This window comes from Lacerta agilis, chromosome 17, assembly GCF_009819535.1.
Source record: "Lacerta agilis isolate rLacAgi1 chromosome 17, rLacAgi1.pri, whole genome shotgun sequence".
NCBI classification, from domain to species: Eukaryota; Metazoa; Chordata; class Lepidosauria; order Squamata; family Lacertidae; genus Lacerta; species Lacerta agilis.
In genome coordinates, this window is record NC_046328.1 from 13,944,176 (window position 1) to 13,959,875 (window position 15,700).

The following is a 15,700-nucleotide window of genomic DNA, read 5'->3' on the forward strand; positions in this document are numbered from 1 at the left end:
TGGTGAACCAGGTTCGCGTCCCCGCTCCTCCACATGCAGTTGCTGGGTGACCTTGGGCTAGTCACAATTCTCTGAAGTCTCTCAGCCCCACTCACCTCACAGAGTGTTTGTTGTGGGGGAGGAAGGGAAAGGAGATTGTTAGCTGCTTGGCCCCACGGCCCCATGGTCCCTCTCCATCAGCAACGGCAGCAAAAGGAAATAAATGGGGGGGAGGGGGCAAAGACAGGCCATAGGGCAGGGTGGGAGGGCCAGGAGGGGAGGCTGGAAACTGGGGCTGAAGACCCTAGTATTAAGCATCTGGGGCCAGATCTGTCAACACACATCTCGCCAGTCAGACTCTGCCCCCTTCCCCGAGGAATGGGAGGCCTTCGAGGATCAGTTTTCTAGCCTGTAGCTGAGCACCCCAAATTCCTCCGGGCTCATGGCGTATGGGGTGAAGCCAGCATGGCAGGGAATGTGCAGCAGGGTCCCTTTTTCGGAAGGGAGGGGAGCAGACTCACAGGGTGCTGACTCTGGAGGCCCCAATTGAGGGGTCCTTGGGGGCCAGGGCAGTATCCAGCGCCTCTGCTGCTGGTTCAAGTGATCTTGCCAGGCCCTGATTGGAGTTGGGTGCCCAAGCTGCTGTTCGAGGTGGAGAGGGGGTCACAGAGGGGAGGGCTATTGATGGTTACTAGGCCTGATGGCTATGCTTAGCATCCATGCTCGGAGGCAGCAAGGTTGCAGGTTCGATCCCTGTATGGGATCAAATCCTGCTTGGGGGTTTCACATTGAGGACAGGATGATGAACTCTGATTGGTCATGAAGGCTCTTCTTGTGGTCTTGTGACCAACACTTTCGTCCCCCCATTCTGCCCAGCCACCTATGGCAGTCAGAGCAAATGGGCTTTAGAGACACCAGCCCACACTGGCTCACTTTGGAGACACAGAAGTCAACAGGTCTTCGATGGCAAGTCTTCCCATGTGAGAGCATCATCGGCCAGCCACACACTGCAGAGGTTGCTATCTCTTGGATATTGTGCGAAGGAGCCAATGGGTTCTGTGAGGGAGGCGATGCTGTGGACGTGACAAAAATAGCCGCCAACCACTTTTCTCACCTCACGGGGTTGGCGGCGGCCATCTTGATCCCAGAGAAACAGGGAAAGAGAAGCGAGTTAAGTCTTTGCAGTCGCAGAGGTCTAAAAGACAGCCAAGCGTGTTGAGTTTTACATGGGGGGAAGATGTCACCCGCTCCTCCTGGTAGATACTGCAAATAAAACAGTTTTTTTTAATCAAGAAGGAATGGAAGGAGCGGACAAGCAGAAATGGCCCCTGGGAGCTCACAGGCCACTTTTCCGAGGCTATTTCTCATTTTCTGTATGATTCTGACAGAGGAGATTCCCGCTTTTGGAAAATAATAATAATAATGATGATGATGATGATGATGATGATGATAGTAAATTTTATTGTTTATATGCCACCAGTCTGGGATGACCCAGCCACTCTGGGCAGCTTCCAACAAATTAAACATAGTAAAACACCAAACATGTGCTACCCTTCTAAAATTAAAATAGTTAATTCCTTGACACCTGATGGGAGGGTGTTCCACAGGGCAGGCATGATTACCAAGAAGGAGCAACTCAAAGTCTGGGCACTGCCAGCACCCCACCTCTTGCCTCCCCTTTCCTGCCCAGGTGACCTTCACCAAAACTTTTCATACCTGGGACCCACCTTTAACCTAAACATGTGTTTGGGGACCCAATTCTTTCTTTTCTTTTTACAGTACTGCAATATAATAGCTATTACTTAACAACCCAAAGGTACTGTGGCATTTCTTCATTTTTCAACACCAGTTTGTGCCGCTGCTGTGACCCACCTTCCCTTAGGATCCCAGTCTGCCAGCTGAAGGCCAGTCCTTTAAAAACAGGACCAGAGTCCTGGCACCTGCCAAATTTCCTTCACCAATGCCTACCCCCGACCCCCACCCCGGGGCAGAAAAGAGGGACCCAGCACCTAAATGCCCTTCTCTCTGCCCCACCCCCCGCAAAGCAGAACCAATAGCAGGTTGGAGCTAGGTCAAAGAGTGGCCCACCTGAGCCCAGGTAGCAGAACACCTGGGCCTCTCGTGATTGGCTGGCTATATACCTTCCCTAGAACAGGTTGTTTACTCTGCAGGCCAATTGGAGGCTTAGGAAGATGTTTCTGTTAGGGGTGGGGCTTGAGGGTCCCTCAAACACAGCTGGAATCTCCCATAAAGTCACCGGCCGGCCCACCCACCACTGACATAACCTCACCATGGTGCTAGAGCTGTACCTAGATATGCTCTCCCAGCCGTGCCGGGCAGTCTACATCTTCGCCAAGAAAAACAACATCGCTTTTATGATGAAGAACATCGAGATGCTTAAAGGTAACTGGGATTTTTGGGGAGGGGGATTCCTGATGTCCCTCCCACTTTTTCCTCCCCCAACCATGACCCAGTAACACCCCCCCCAAAGGTTTTTCTGGAATTTCGCCTTTCCCCTCACCTTCCTTCTAGACCCACCTTGGAAGCACAGTGTGTGGGGAGAGAAAGGCCTCCCCACCCCCAGTTCGCAGCTGTGGGGTACCAGAGGGCAGAAAGGATTCAGCACACACACATTCAAAATCACAAGGGACACAATTGGTCTCTGGCAGGGATGCGAGTGGCGCTGTGGGTTAAACCACAGAGCCTAGGGCTTGCCGATCAGAAGGTTGGCGGTTCGAATCCCCGAGCACGTCAAAGTGCAAGTAGATAAATAAGTACCACTCCGGTGGGAAGGTAAACGGCATTTCCGTGCACTGCTCTGGTTTCACCAGTAGCGGCTTAGTCATGCTGGTCACATAACCCAGAAGCTGTACGCCGGCTCCCTCAGCCAGTAAAGCGAGATGAGTGCTGCAACCCCAGAGTCATCCATGACTGGACCTAATGGTCAGGGGTCCCTTTACCTTTATGGAGGAGGCAAAAAGCTCATGCTCTGCCACAAGCCTCCCTGTGCAGAAGAAGTCTACCTTTGAGCCATTGGTTGCTAGGAGGAAACAGCAGAGGGGGTGGGTGGGCTGTCTTCATGACCTGCTTATGAGCTTCCCGAAGGGATGTAAAGGGGGGTGTCCCATCCAGCAGGACTCTTTTTGTTTTGTTATTTCTTCTATTTCCCCACTCAACCCTCTTGAGTGCAAAGCCTTGTCAAATTTTGTAAGGGGTTGTGATGGTCTCCGATTAAGCCCTCAGCCACGGCAGGTGTCCCCTGGCTTCAGGCACCAACGTGCTCCTTTTGAACATAACCCATCAGACCAAGCAACAGAGTTAATCAGCCAAAAGATGTAAGGCTGGAGAGGAGGAGGAAGCAAAGTGCAAAATCCTTGGCAAATTGACAGAAGCACTGCTCTTGTAAAGTAGGGGTATCTTTTTCCAGCAGCTGGCCACAAGTCTCCCCCTCTCCCAAGGAAGAACTTGGAATCTGAACTGTGCCACCAACTGCCAGAGGATGTAAACAAATCCATTCCCAGAGGGGGAGCTGCTCTGTAGCTTAAACACCTCCATGGATCTCTCACTAGATGGTGTATCTGCATGGATTTTAATTGCACACAGCTTTGGAAGCCAACCTGCATGGGGGGGGGGGAGAGGGTGCAGATTTCTGCAGGGCCTCATTGAGTAATGTTTGTGCTTCTGTTTTATCCCTTTCAGGACAACAGTTTAGTGAAGATTTTAACAAGGTGAACATCTTAAGGAAAGTACCAGTTCTGAAAGATGGAGACTTTACTTTAGAAGAGAGGTGATAACTCAATGTGTGTATGTATATATGCGTGTGTATGTGTGTATAAAATTATATCCCTTCAATCTGGCTGGGTTTCCCCAGACACTCTGGGCGGCCTACAGCATACATCAAACGTTTAAAAAAATATATCCTAAATCAACAGAAACCAATAATAATAACAATAATAGTTTAGTTATGCCCAAATTAAAATAACCGCCAATCCCAACTAAAAATTTAACCAACACCAACCCGACAAAAACAAGATACATAGAGATAGGAAAATGAATAAAGAATCTGGACCACCTGCTGCTTCCTCCCCCAATCTCTGTGGGGCAATTTACACCTGCCTGGCTCAGGTAATAAGGAAAGGTGCCCCTGGCAAGGATGCTCCTTCTCCAACTCTGCCTTTTGGCCCCACAGCACCGCCATCCTCCTGTACCTGACCCGGAAGTACAACACACCCGGCCACTGGTACCCGCCGGACATGAAGAAGCGAGGCCGCGTCGATGAGTTCCTGGCCTGGCAGCAAAGCACCATCCATGTCAGCTGCTCCAAGATGTTCTGGCTCAAGGTGAGCTTGTGGCTCGGTCCCTGTGCAAGGCTTGGCTCCATGGAGGTTGGCACCCAGTGCAGTGGCCCTTGTTTATTTGATTGACTGGATTTATATACTGCCCTACACCCGCAGCTCTCAGGGCAGTTTACAAATTTTGTGACACCAACAAGCATCTAAGGGGCAAGACCCAACTGCTCAAACTGTAGGAGAGCACCTGGTTGGGCTGTGAACGAGTCTCTGACATTTGCCTGACCTAAACGAAACCATTTTGGAGGGCAGATATGCCCCCGTGACAATAAGCTGTTGGGGCCTCCTAATGTTATTCTCTTGTGGTTTGTCCCCACCCCCACAATGGCTCTATTTCTGGATTTTGAGCTTTGGTGCCTTTTCCCTGTGGGGCAGGTAGTGATCCCCATCTTCATAAACCAGCAACTGCCTCCTGAGAAGCTCCACGATGTCACAGAGGACCTAAACAGTAACTTGCAGAAGCTGGAGGAGAAGTTCCTGAAGGACCAACCCTTCCTGATTGGTACCGAGATCTCCCTGGCGGACCTGGTGGCCATCGTGGAGCTCATGCAGGTCAGCCCTGGGGAAGTCAAAAGAAAAAGGAGTCTTCTGCTTGAGGGCTTCCTTGAAAGGGGACCTGCCTGGAGGTCTTTGGGGTGGAGATCAGGAGGAACAGTGGAGGCCTGATGACTGCATCTGCCCCTCTCTCACTCTCCAGTGCACGGGAGCCGGCTGGGAAACCTTTGAGGGCCGACCCAAGCTTCAGGAGTGGCGCAAAAGGGTTGAGGTGACCATAGGCAAGGAGCTATTTGCGGAAGCGCACGCACGGATCCTGAACAATCAAGAGATGAGGAACATGACCATTGACCCATCGCTGAAAGTTCAACTGAAGCCCTTTCTCTTGAAGATGATGAAATAAAATGGGCACTACAAGCTCCTCCCTCCACTTTCTGCTCTGGTATTTCTCAACTCCTGGATTTTTCCACTTTGCCCTGTCAGGGAGGGGTCCACCTTTTCTTCCACGGGGTTACTGGTTGTTATGCCCATGCAAAAGAACTCACCGAAACCTTTTGCAAATTAAATGTAGAAGAAGAAATAACCTGAAATGCTGCAACGATAATAATAATCCTAGAATAATAAATCAAGCGATTTTGCAAGCAGTGAATTCCAAGTTACAAATTGTGGAATTTGGGGAGATTTTGACGAGGGCAAGGAAGGAAAGAGGCCTCAGTGATCTCATTATGCTTTTAGGGGACATAGCTTGCAATGAAGGACATCAGATGTAAAACAACCACAAAAGTCTTTTGATGTAATTTAAAGTTTCTGCTCATCAGTCCTCGATGGATCACTGTGTGTGTGTGTGTGTGTGTGTGTTGGTTCTATGCAACAAGGACCTCTGGAGGAAGATCTATCACGTCACAATTGTAGAGTTTGCAGAAAGGCTTTTATAATCACATGGAACTGCCTGCAAATATTTGGCTCTTTCTTGGCTGGGTAATAATAATAATAATAATTTATTATTTGTACCCCGCCCATCTGGCTGGGTCTCCCCAGCCACTCTGGGCGGCTTCCATCAAACATTAAAATACATTTAAAATATCACAGTTTAAAAACTTCCCTAAACAGGGCTGCCTTCAGGGTACCATTGTGAGCATCTGTTAGATAGGCAAGAGGGGAGCAGGAATGTGAGAAGAGGGTGTGGCAGATTGCTATGGGCTGGGCCCTGGTGCAGGGTGCCTTTGCCATGTCCCCTGGGCTCGGTGCTTCTCACTGTAGCATTGAGGGCTTTTTTGCCTTTACCTAAAGCATCCTCCCTGCTCATCCTCATTTTACAGGGGAACTGAAGCCAACATAAAGTGACCTCCTTGGATAAAATGATCCCCACGTAAGCCCCCAATGGAGTTTGCCCTTTTCTTTCGTCAATGCTGTTTCAAACAGAAAACCAAGAAGGGCAGGTGGGGGGACGGGGACGACTGCTTTTTGGTTCCTGGTGCTTGGCTGATACCTGGAAATTTGCTCAACGGCAACTAATGCTTCTAGATGACCCCTTTGGGGAAGAATTCTAGATGACCCCTCTCAGATTGGCTGGTTGTCCCCAGAGCCATTTCCCACACATCTATCTCTGCCTGTGTGAAGCAGCTCAAAGAACGAGCGAGCGAGGGGCTCTTTGCCAGCACACGCAGACCCCTAGAGCTGTGGGTCCCTTCCCCTGCTTCCTGATCTGTCAACAGAACAGTGCAGCTCAGTGGTAGGGCGGCTGCTTTGCATGCAGAAGGTCCCAGATTCAATCCCCCCCATGGCATCTCCAGGTAGGGTGGAAATGTTCCCTAGAGAACCACGGCTGCCAGTCAGTGCGGACAATACTGAGCTACATGGTCATACTTTACTATGTTCCATCCCACAAACCGACTATTTCAAAACCTCAGCTTGCTCTGAAGCGCAGAATCACACCTTCCAGCCAGTGGTGGACATTTCAGCCATGTGCAATGCCAAAATTTGGTGCACACACGCCTCTCACTTTCCATTGTCATTGTTGCAACAGTGCCTTACTGGCTCGGCACCCATCGCGGGCAAACCAGTTGCGCTCCCCTAAATCTGCCTCTGCTCCAGCTATGGTCAGATTGGGAACGTTGTGGGTCATTCTACAGATTCCTGACGTAGGTAAGGAGGTTTTAGAGAATTAAAAGCTGTGTTCTCCCAGCTACATTCAGGCTCTTTTCTTTTTTAAACCTTGATAAAGCAGCCAAACACTTTGCAGGGATGGGGGATTAGTGTAACATGCTACGGACAGGAGAGACCTTGGCCAGCTCTACCAAGTGGACAGTTTACTTTTTAGAGAGTAGGTAAGCAGTTAAAAGGTGAGCATAAAAATAACCTTGAGGTTTCATTGCCCTTTTGGAAGGGGGGGGGAGGAAACCCTGGATCAGAGGCAAAGCTGCAGCAACTGTTTTGGCTTCTCTCCAATTATGATTCCTGCCTCTGGCACCTACCTGCCAGCAAAGTGCTTTACAGCCCTTCTGACCCTCACGATAATAACACTGGGTGGCCGAAAGCCTTATATTCCCTGCAGTCATGGCTGAGCAGAAGGCAGAGTCTCATCTTCAAGAAACAAGCACTGGAAGTGAACACATGTGTTTTTTAATTGTTCATGGGATGTGACTCAATGGCTTTTCGAGAAAACAAAGACACGTAAAAGAGAACCCCCACTGCGGCAGAGAGAGCTCAGGCAAAATGAAGGGTGGTGGGGGCAGCAAGAGACCATTCCCTTGCGTCCTTTTTGAGAAGTGGGTCAGAAGAGAAAATGAGTAACTCCCCTTCCCCCAAGAGAGGGGTCCCAAGAGCTGGTGGGGATGTTGGCACTGGTCTTCGGGGGTCTTTGGCCAACTCACAAGAAAGTCATGACCGTCCCATTCTTGCCAATCTGCCAAGGTTCCAGTGGGTAAAAACGGATGTTGATCCTGTGGGGGGTGGGAGAGGATAAGGAAAGTCATGTCAGGTGGTGAAGAAAGGAACCCAAGGTTGTGTACGGCAGTGGCAGCCCTTGCCACAGAAGGTGTCATCCAATCCTTTCCCTGCCTTGTACTCTGTACCCGTTGCCCACGAAAAGGGCACCACTGGGGCTGGTTTTCTTCCTGAATGCTTGGGGAACAGCAGGTACCAACTTGAATAAAATACCGGGGGGGGGGGCAGTTAAGCACTGCATAACTGATCACATTTGAATGGCAATGCCCATCCATTTGGGGGGGAAGCCCCCTCAAATATTTTATTGGAGGGCCCAAACCTATTCCAAGGGCATAGCAAGGATTTTTTTGGGGGGGCAGAATTTTCTTTGGGGGGCAGAACTTTGTTAGGGGAGCAGAACCGACATGATTGATCCGTTAGTTAAGTATTCCCATTGTTTTACTTGATCGCGGTGGGGGGAACTGCCCCCCCCGGACTACACCCATGGACCCCCCCCCTGCCCCTAGGAGTTTCCTCCTATGGGAGGGGGCAGCGGAAGTCACAGCTTGTCAAAAGGTGCTGAGGCGGGGTTGGGAGCAGCTTCTTCTAGCCGACTGTAACCTTCCTGCCGCGATAGAGGAAAGGCAGCGAGGAGGGAGGAGAAGTGGGCGCGCTCTGGAAACTGAAGGTCACCTAAGGAGAGCGCACTGGCGGCGCCCAGGATTGCGAGGAGCTCCCTCTCCTTCCAGGCCTCCTTGCCTGCCCGGCCCCTCGATCCACCCTCCCTCCCCCGGCTCAGACTCGCCTGTCGGGGCCGAGGCCCAGCTCCTTGGTGAGGAAGTCGAAAAGGCGGGCGCTGTGGACCTTGTTCTGCTCGGCCGTGCCCACCACGCCGATGGAGGAGACGACCAGCTGGGCGCATGGAGCCGCAGACCCCGACAGCACCATCGCCGCTCCGCCGCGCACCGTCACGTTCACCCGCTGAGACCCAGAGGGAGGGAAAAAGACAGTGAGTCTCGGGACCCGGGAGCCCGACCCCTGTGCCCCCGGGGTGGCCAGCAGCGCCCCCTCACCTCTTGGGGCTTGTCCAGGATGGTGGCCACGGCGGCGCACAGCTTGGTCGGCAGATCGCGGGGCAGCTGCGCCGCGGGAAGGCTCGTCTCCAGCTCCACGAAAGGCATCGCGGCTCGAGAGGCGGCGGCGGCACGGGTACCGGGTACCGGGTCCCTTTGCGCGGCCGCCGCTACCTCCTCCTCCTGCTGCGCCGGACTTCGGCATTGGCTGCGCCGGGAGACTCGCCCCCTCCAGACTGGCCCACTTCGGGGCGGGGTCTCGGCTCCCGGAGCTGGGAGGGGCCGAGCCGGCTGCGGGACACGGCGGGCAGAGTCCCGTTTTCTCCTCCCCTCCCCGGAGACGGTTCCCTTAAGGGCTGGCAGGCAGCAGCCCTGTCGGCGAGTCTGGCGATGCTGCCAGTCCGTGCAGGCAGTACGGAGCCTGGTGGAGCCCCGGAGTATGATTCCCGTGCTCCGATCCCGCTCTTGGCCTCAGCAGAGGGCAGATCCGAGGCGGGAGAAGTCGTGGCCGCGGTCCCTCGCTGGGATCCGGCACTTCTCGGGCAGGGAAGCAGCAGCAGCAGCCGGGCCTTGCTCCGGCTAGGCTGCGGAGATGGCTTTGCACACCCCGGCTATCAGCCGTGGGAGGCTGTCCCGAGGCCGCCTTCGCCCAGCCTGGCTGCGGGGCTCACCGCCCGGCTTGGTGAACAGCTGCAAACGGGGCAGCGCCCCAAATCTCCTTTGGGGGCTCAGGGATATGCAGGTGTCCCAAACGGGAATCGAACCTGCAAGGAGCCCCTTTCTGGAAATGCACAAGGCGGAGCATCTCCAAGGAGGGCTGGCAACATCTTCATCCTGAGATCCTCCGCTGCCACGAGCCTCGTCGTCTCACGGCGTAATGGCACCTCTCATTTATTCTTAGGTCTAGGGCGGCATTTTTGGCGGGAAAATACACAGCGCAGCCTCGGTGGAGGCCACGCCCTCTTTTCGCCACCCTCCCTCGAGGCCACCCCACCTTCCCCACCCCCACACAGCATCCCGATTTCTTATTGGGCGGCCGCCACGGACCAATAAGGAGACGCTTTGCTTGCGGCGGCGGCGGCGGCTCCTCCCGGCTCTGCTTGGCGCTCTGACAGGCGGGAGTCCAGCTAGTGCAGCCTGCGCTGACGTGACGCGTCCGGCCCGCCGCACCTGCTGGGTTTCCGCCTGTCTTCTAGCTCGCGTTGGCGGCAGCGGTGGGCGGCAATACGGGCCCTTCCCCTCCTGGCCCTTCTTCCGTCCCTCAGGTGCTGAGCCGCACCGCTTGGCTGTCAGTCAGGCCTCGCACCCGCCCCGGAAGTGGGGGGGCGGGGTACGCTGGAGCGAGGTGGCAGACACCGCCAGGGCGTTGTGTCAGCCGAAGGCTCAGTAAGCCTTCCCCTTCTCCCGCTTCCTGTCTTAAAAGGCCATGAAGCGCCCCCCCCACTCTTCCCGTCGATATTTCATTGGTAAGCTTCTCAGCGGCAGAGCACTTGGCTTTGCAGTGGTCAGCACCTCAAGCCTGCAGGTGCTGGTGCCCAGCCTTCTCTGCAAGCCTGGACAGCCGTTGCCAATCAGAACAGCCAGCGGATGGGCAAAGAGGCTTGTATCTTTCTGGGTTCCTGCCGGTGCTGCTGCCCTTGCTGTTGAACTCTAGTTCTGCTGCAAAGGCCTACTGGCCTGACCCATGTTCCACAGCCCCAGGCAGCATGGACGAAAGGCTTGCACAGGGCCTTGCACACAGAAGGGCCTGGCGCTCAGTATTTTGGTATCCCTAGGTGGGGGTGGGAGAGATTCCCTGCTTCAAATCCTGGAGAGCAGCTGCCCCGTCAGTGCTGTGCTAGGTGGACATGGTTCTCTTATTTGCTGTAATGGGACAGCCTCTGTTGTCTTCTTGTTTGCTTGGGTGACTTTATATTGATGGTGGTATATAAAAGTAGTGGTTTGGGCCTTTTGTTCATATACGTATGACACCCAAAAGATTGTGCTTCCCCTGCGTAAGTGGACACTTCCTAAATCAATTTTCGAGATGGGAAGGGAGCTCAGTTTGTTTTGGGAGTATCTGTAGATGCACCAGCTTGGTGCCATCTCTTCTGGCTTCACAAGCTCGCTCTGGGTTTCCTCATGTCGTTTACTTCCCATAACAGGAGCTTGAGAAATCTCTTGCATTTCTCAACTAATAGACATCTATTAGTTTGGGATGTCTCACGGTTTCTTTTAAATCCAACTGGAAGTAATATTTCACTGTTTCAGTGAGCATGTGCCCTTCTGTGGCAATGTGCTCTATTGCAGGGCAGATGATTCTAGTTTGATCAATAAATTATGTGGGTTTTGTTCCTTAGATTCATGAGTGAACTGAATCAACAGAGGTGGTGAATGGCAACACTGAGTCTCTTCAAAGATGGTAAAGTAGCCATTGACTCCTTTATTTAGAAAAAGTTGTGGTGGCAGGTCTCAGTGAAAGCTGGATACTGCTTCCCCATAGATACTTCTGGCTTGCTCTTCTATTTATGTGGGAACTTAGCTTCTCTTTTCCCTTTGTATTCTAATCTGGTGTTGGTGCATGCTTTTAGTTTGTTGCAGTTCTGCGTTAACTCTTCATAGAGAAGTTAATAACTGTAATCCAAATGGCTTCACTATTCCTTGGCAAGGTGGCTATATCTTCTCTCTGGCTCTCTTCCTTCAGCAAGGGTTACTGGTGTCCCATATTTTGCCCCCACTATTTGTTAATGCGTGTTTTGAGGGAGAAACTGCTGAGAGACAACCCATTGCAACGCATTTATCAGCAGCACACACTACTGCTTTTTTGTCCCACTTCTAGATCAGGATTGCAGCATTGAATGCCAGTTCCACTGTTGAAGATGACCATGAAGGGACCTTTAAAAGCCACAAAACACAGACAAAGGAGGCACAAGTAAGCAAAGTTCTTCTGTAAGCCCTGAGCTGGTGTTTTCTTCTGCTCTGGGCCAAGTCAGTTAATTAGAATGTCAATTTTGATCTCTAGGAAGCTGAAGCATTTGCCTTGTATCATAAAGCTTTGGACCTTCAGAAACATGACCTCTTCGAAGAATCTGCCAAAGCTTACCATGAACTACTTGAAACTCGCCTCCTGCGAGAGGTCAGTGAAATGGGATCAATGTGGGTAAAGCTTTCCTCCTACTAGGTGGTGTGGGGTGTGGGGTGTGTGGTCCACTCTCTCTGTTACAAGCACTCACCTTGTGGAGACCTACAGCAATCTCAGGCTCAACCATGAGAAGGTCTCTTGTTGAACTGAGGCTCAGGGAGTTTGATGGCCCCAAGTTGCCAGGTTGTGAGCCACCAATAACATACCAATGGGAGGAAGCTCCTGAGTGGGGGCAAATGTCAGAGTATCTCTCTGTGAAATACACACTGCCAGCATTTTTAAGCTCAGTAGGCATCATGATTATTCAATAACTTGATGAGCATTTGAATACTCATCATAGGACAGTAGTGTTACGATCCGCTCTTCCAAACCTTCTTTTTTGTAAGAATTTAGACTTTAGATGCAGTTTCACTAAAAAGCTGCTTGTTTTCAACAATCTCCACTGATTGTTGGGGGCTCTCCAGGGTCTTTCCCTGTTAGCTGCAACCTGAGATCCCTGTTTCACTGGAGATGGTGCCTTGTGTCTTCTGCGTGCAGAGCACCTGCTCTTCTGCATGACCCATGTCCCTGTGTCTGAACCTGGAAGGATCGTCACTTGCCCAATCAGGAGCTTTGAGCGGTTGGATAATAGATATCCATTTCTAGAGGTGGTTAAGCAGCTCGCTGGGCCTTCAACCCTCTGGAGTTTCTTAATAAGCAGAGGGGGTGGAGGAGAGAAAGAAAGAAAGAGAAAGAAACCTGCCCTTCGTAGTATTTGTTGTAGTGGGTCTGTGGGCCATTTGATACTGGTTGTATTTTATAACAGTGTCTGCTTTGCTTTTTTGAAGTCCCTCGGGTGCTCTGGAATGACACGTGCTGGCACCTGGTGGGTTTGTAATCATTCTGTGTTATTAATGAAAGTTTTATCTCAAACTGCGTCTCTCATCTACAATTTTCAGGCAATTCCATCTGGTGATGAGAGGGAGGGCTTAAAGCACCCGGGCTTGATGCTAAAGTATTCTACTTACAAAAACTTGGCTCAGCTCGCAGCACAGCGCGATGACTTTGAGACGGCCATGGAGTTCTACTTGGAGGTACAGGCATCTCTCCTTCACACTCACCGGGGACAGAGTTTCTGCTTCACATGCATTTAATGCTGTAGCAGAGAGGATCCTGGGGGGGGGGGGGCTAAGCCGCAATACTCAGCCACGAGGAAGGCCGAGGCTTGGCTGGCCGGATTCAGGATTCACCACTCTTACACTAGAGCCTTGTAACCCTAAGCTGTTATTGCAACTTCAGGTTCCATTGTGGGTACAATTTACACTTGTGTTTGTATGTGAAAGTGTATTGTTATATACTGTGTTTTCCAGGCTGTAATGCTAGACTCGACAGATGTCAACCTGTGGTATAAGATTGGGCATGTAGCACTCAGACTGATGCGCCTGCCTCTGGCACGCCATGCCTTTGAAGAAGGACTCACCTGTAATCCAGACCACTGGCCTTGTTTAGATAACCTTATTACAGTTCTCTACACACTCAGTGACTACACAAGTAAGTTGTATTCATTTTGTTTTATTTTTCCAAATAAAGCTCATTACATCTATTGGTACAGGCAGGTGCTGGAGTTGCTGATTTAGAGTGCTTGGGTTGGTGTTGCTCACTTTTGGGGGTGTTGGGAGGGTGAAAATAGCATGATAGCAAACTGTTGTTTTGAGATAAGCTGTTGGTAGTTTAGTCATTTCCTATTGAGGGCTAGAGGGTGGATATTGTTCATTACTGTTTATATTTTTTATTTTAAAAAAACCTATAATCTCTTTTAAAAAAGAAGACTATACAGTAAATCAGTTTGCAAATCAAAACATGCACTATATAAAAAGATGTGAACACAAGATCAAACAACAGTTCTTAGAACAATAGTTAGACAGTAACAGTGTTAACATAGCAAGCCAAAAGAATAACATTTAACCAATAAGGGAAAATGATTCCTTGCATGTTGGTGATACAGGGAATGGCATCAACACCATAAGGTGAGAAGCCCTCTAAAGCAGGCTTCCTCAACCTCGGCCCGTTTTTACATCTTAAGGAAAAAATAATTTTCAAATAAAAACTTGGCAGTGTGTTTGAATATAAACCAAGTCACCATACTTGGTGTGCTTTACTGTTTCATGTGCCCCCCCCCATCAAATATTTTTAGTTCAACACTTTGGGCTACTGGAAAAACCTTTGAGGTATTTATACAGCATGTGAAATGAAATGATACATTCCTTAGTTCTGTTTACAGAATGCAAGTCAGACATTCCAAATTGGATCTTAGCATACCCCACCTGCCCCAAGAAGGCAACATCACTGTATACTATCAGAATGTTCCTTTGGGATGCACGTGACTTTCCGAAATGGAAAAAAAGAGTTTAGGATGAATTTGATATGTGGCTTTTGTTCCTCCCCTCAGCCTGCTTGTATTTCATCTGCAAAGCTCTGGAGAGGGATTGCCTGTACAGCAAAGGGCTGGTCATCAAAGAGAAGATCTTTGAGGAGCAGCCATGCCTCAGGAAGGACTCCTTGAGGATGTTCCTCAAAGGGTGAGTTTCTTCCAAAATTGAAGGTAAAGAATGTTGATGCTCCTGTCTCGCATCAGAAGGAATAGTGGCAGAAGCTTCCATTTCAAAGTGAGGACATGCAGCCTCTTTGCCAGTTCCCAGAGATTTGTTCTGTCCCCTGTTGTGACCTAAAGCTGCTTCTCCCATATTGCAAAGGCAGAGAGTGCCACAACGAACCCACCGTTTTGTAGGCATTATGCTGTTGACATGCAGCTTCCAGAGTTGCTGTTGAATGGGTGTCCAAGTAATTAAGCTATTTTACTCTCAGCAGGGTAATTTAAATTTTGCTAAATTTAAAGGAATTTGCCTGGCTATGAAATGACACGGAAGCATCTAAACAGCTGCTTTGCTTCTTCTTTTGTTTTTCCAGTGACTTGTCAGTCCACAATGTCAACGTGAGTCCGTCTGAGACCAGAACGATCATCGAGGAAGCTCTGGAGTTGCGCAGGAAGAGGCAGGCACTCTTGGTGCGAAAAAGGGACCCAGACCTGAAGCTTGTCCAGCCCATCCCCCTTTTCACGTAGGTCTTAACTGGGTGTGAACTTACTCTGACAACTGTAGAGTGAACTTAAAGCAACATTTCCTTAATGATTCCTGTGAACAATTGGCTCTTGGTCCCATGTGGAAAACGGCTGCCTTGCTCCCAAACGTTCTCCTTATTTCTTCATGTGGCTTAAAGGCAAGGAGATGGGAGCATTGCCTACCGTGGCCCCTGGGTGAGAGCTGAGCTTGAGTTTGGTTGTCATGTGCTGTCCTGCAGGTGGAAGTGTCTTGGGGAGAGCTTACTGGCCATGTATCAACACCTGACCACTTGTGAGCCGCCTCGGCCCAGCCTGGGCAAGAGAATTGACCTCTTGGAGTACCAAGATCTAGACCAGCACTCTGATGTCGCGGCAACTTCCGCTCCCATCAGTGTTATACAGCCCAACCCCGTCAGCACCAATCCCCAGATGCCTGTGACGGAGCCACTCCTAACATACACACCAGTGACGCCCGTCTTTCCCAGTCCAAATGTTCTGGAATCAGTCAGTCCTGCAGGTGAGGGATGCATTACATGAATATGTTCTCTGGGTGGATGTTGAAGGGTTTTCTGAATCATTGTGCTCTGTTCTTCATGGACCAATTAATAAAATGGAAGTAGAGCTGGTCTTCTGTGGGGAGAAATGGTAGGATGCTTATGAT

At 50.7% G+C, this 15,700-nt stretch overlaps 3 protein-coding genes across 7 annotated transcripts in view; 2 read left to right on the forward strand and 1 right to left on the reverse strand.

Annotated features, from left to right (window-relative positions):
• Positions 1-2,029: 2,029 nt before the first annotated feature.
• Positions 2,030-5,247, forward strand: LOC117039221 (glutathione S-transferase theta-1-like). Its single transcript, XM_033136308.1, has 5 exons — positions 2,030-2,382; positions 3,679-3,766; positions 4,169-4,319; positions 4,704-4,880; positions 5,026-5,247. Exons 1-5 carry the CDS (start codon positions 2,271-2,273, stop codon positions 5,224-5,226), a joined length of 729 nt encoding a protein of 242 aa, XP_032992199.1. The 5' UTR covers positions 2,030-2,270; the 3' UTR covers positions 5,227-5,247.
• Positions 5,248-7,426: 2,179 nt separating this feature from the next.
• On the reverse strand, positions 7,427-8,962 carry DDT (D-dopachrome tautomerase). The gene is made up of 3 exons (XM_033136067.1): positions 8,822-8,962; positions 8,554-8,729; positions 7,427-7,765 (listed from the first exon to the last, which is right to left on the reverse strand). The coding sequence occupies exons 1-3, from the start codon at positions 8,927-8,929 to the stop codon at positions 7,693-7,695; spliced, it is 357 nt and encodes a 118-aa protein (XP_032991958.1). The 5' UTR covers positions 8,930-8,962; the 3' UTR covers positions 7,427-7,692.
• A 1,899-nt stretch (positions 8,963-10,861) lies between these two features.
• The window catches only part of CABIN1 (calcineurin binding protein 1), a 59,596-nt gene continuing 54,757 nt past the window's right edge, over positions 10,862-15,700 (forward strand). For 4 of the 5 annotated variants that reach the window (XM_033174654.1, XM_033174656.1, XM_033174655.1 and 1 more), the window contains exons 1-8: positions 11,161-11,222; positions 11,640-11,732; positions 11,823-11,936; positions 12,881-13,015; positions 13,292-13,472; positions 14,371-14,500; positions 14,889-15,038; positions 15,279-15,556. In XM_033174654.1, coding sequence (XP_033030545.1) covers positions 11,220-11,222; positions 11,640-11,732; positions 11,823-11,936; positions 12,881-13,015; positions 13,292-13,472; positions 14,371-14,500; positions 14,889-15,038; positions 15,279-15,556 — 1,084 coding nt within the window. In that variant the 5' untranslated portion in view covers positions 11,161-11,219. Of the gene's footprint in view, positions 11,223-11,639; positions 11,733-11,822; positions 11,937-12,880; positions 13,016-13,291; positions 13,473-14,370; positions 14,501-14,888; positions 15,039-15,278; positions 15,557-15,700 lie in introns of all 5 variants that reach the window. The other variant, XM_033174653.1, reaches the window with a different exon arrangement.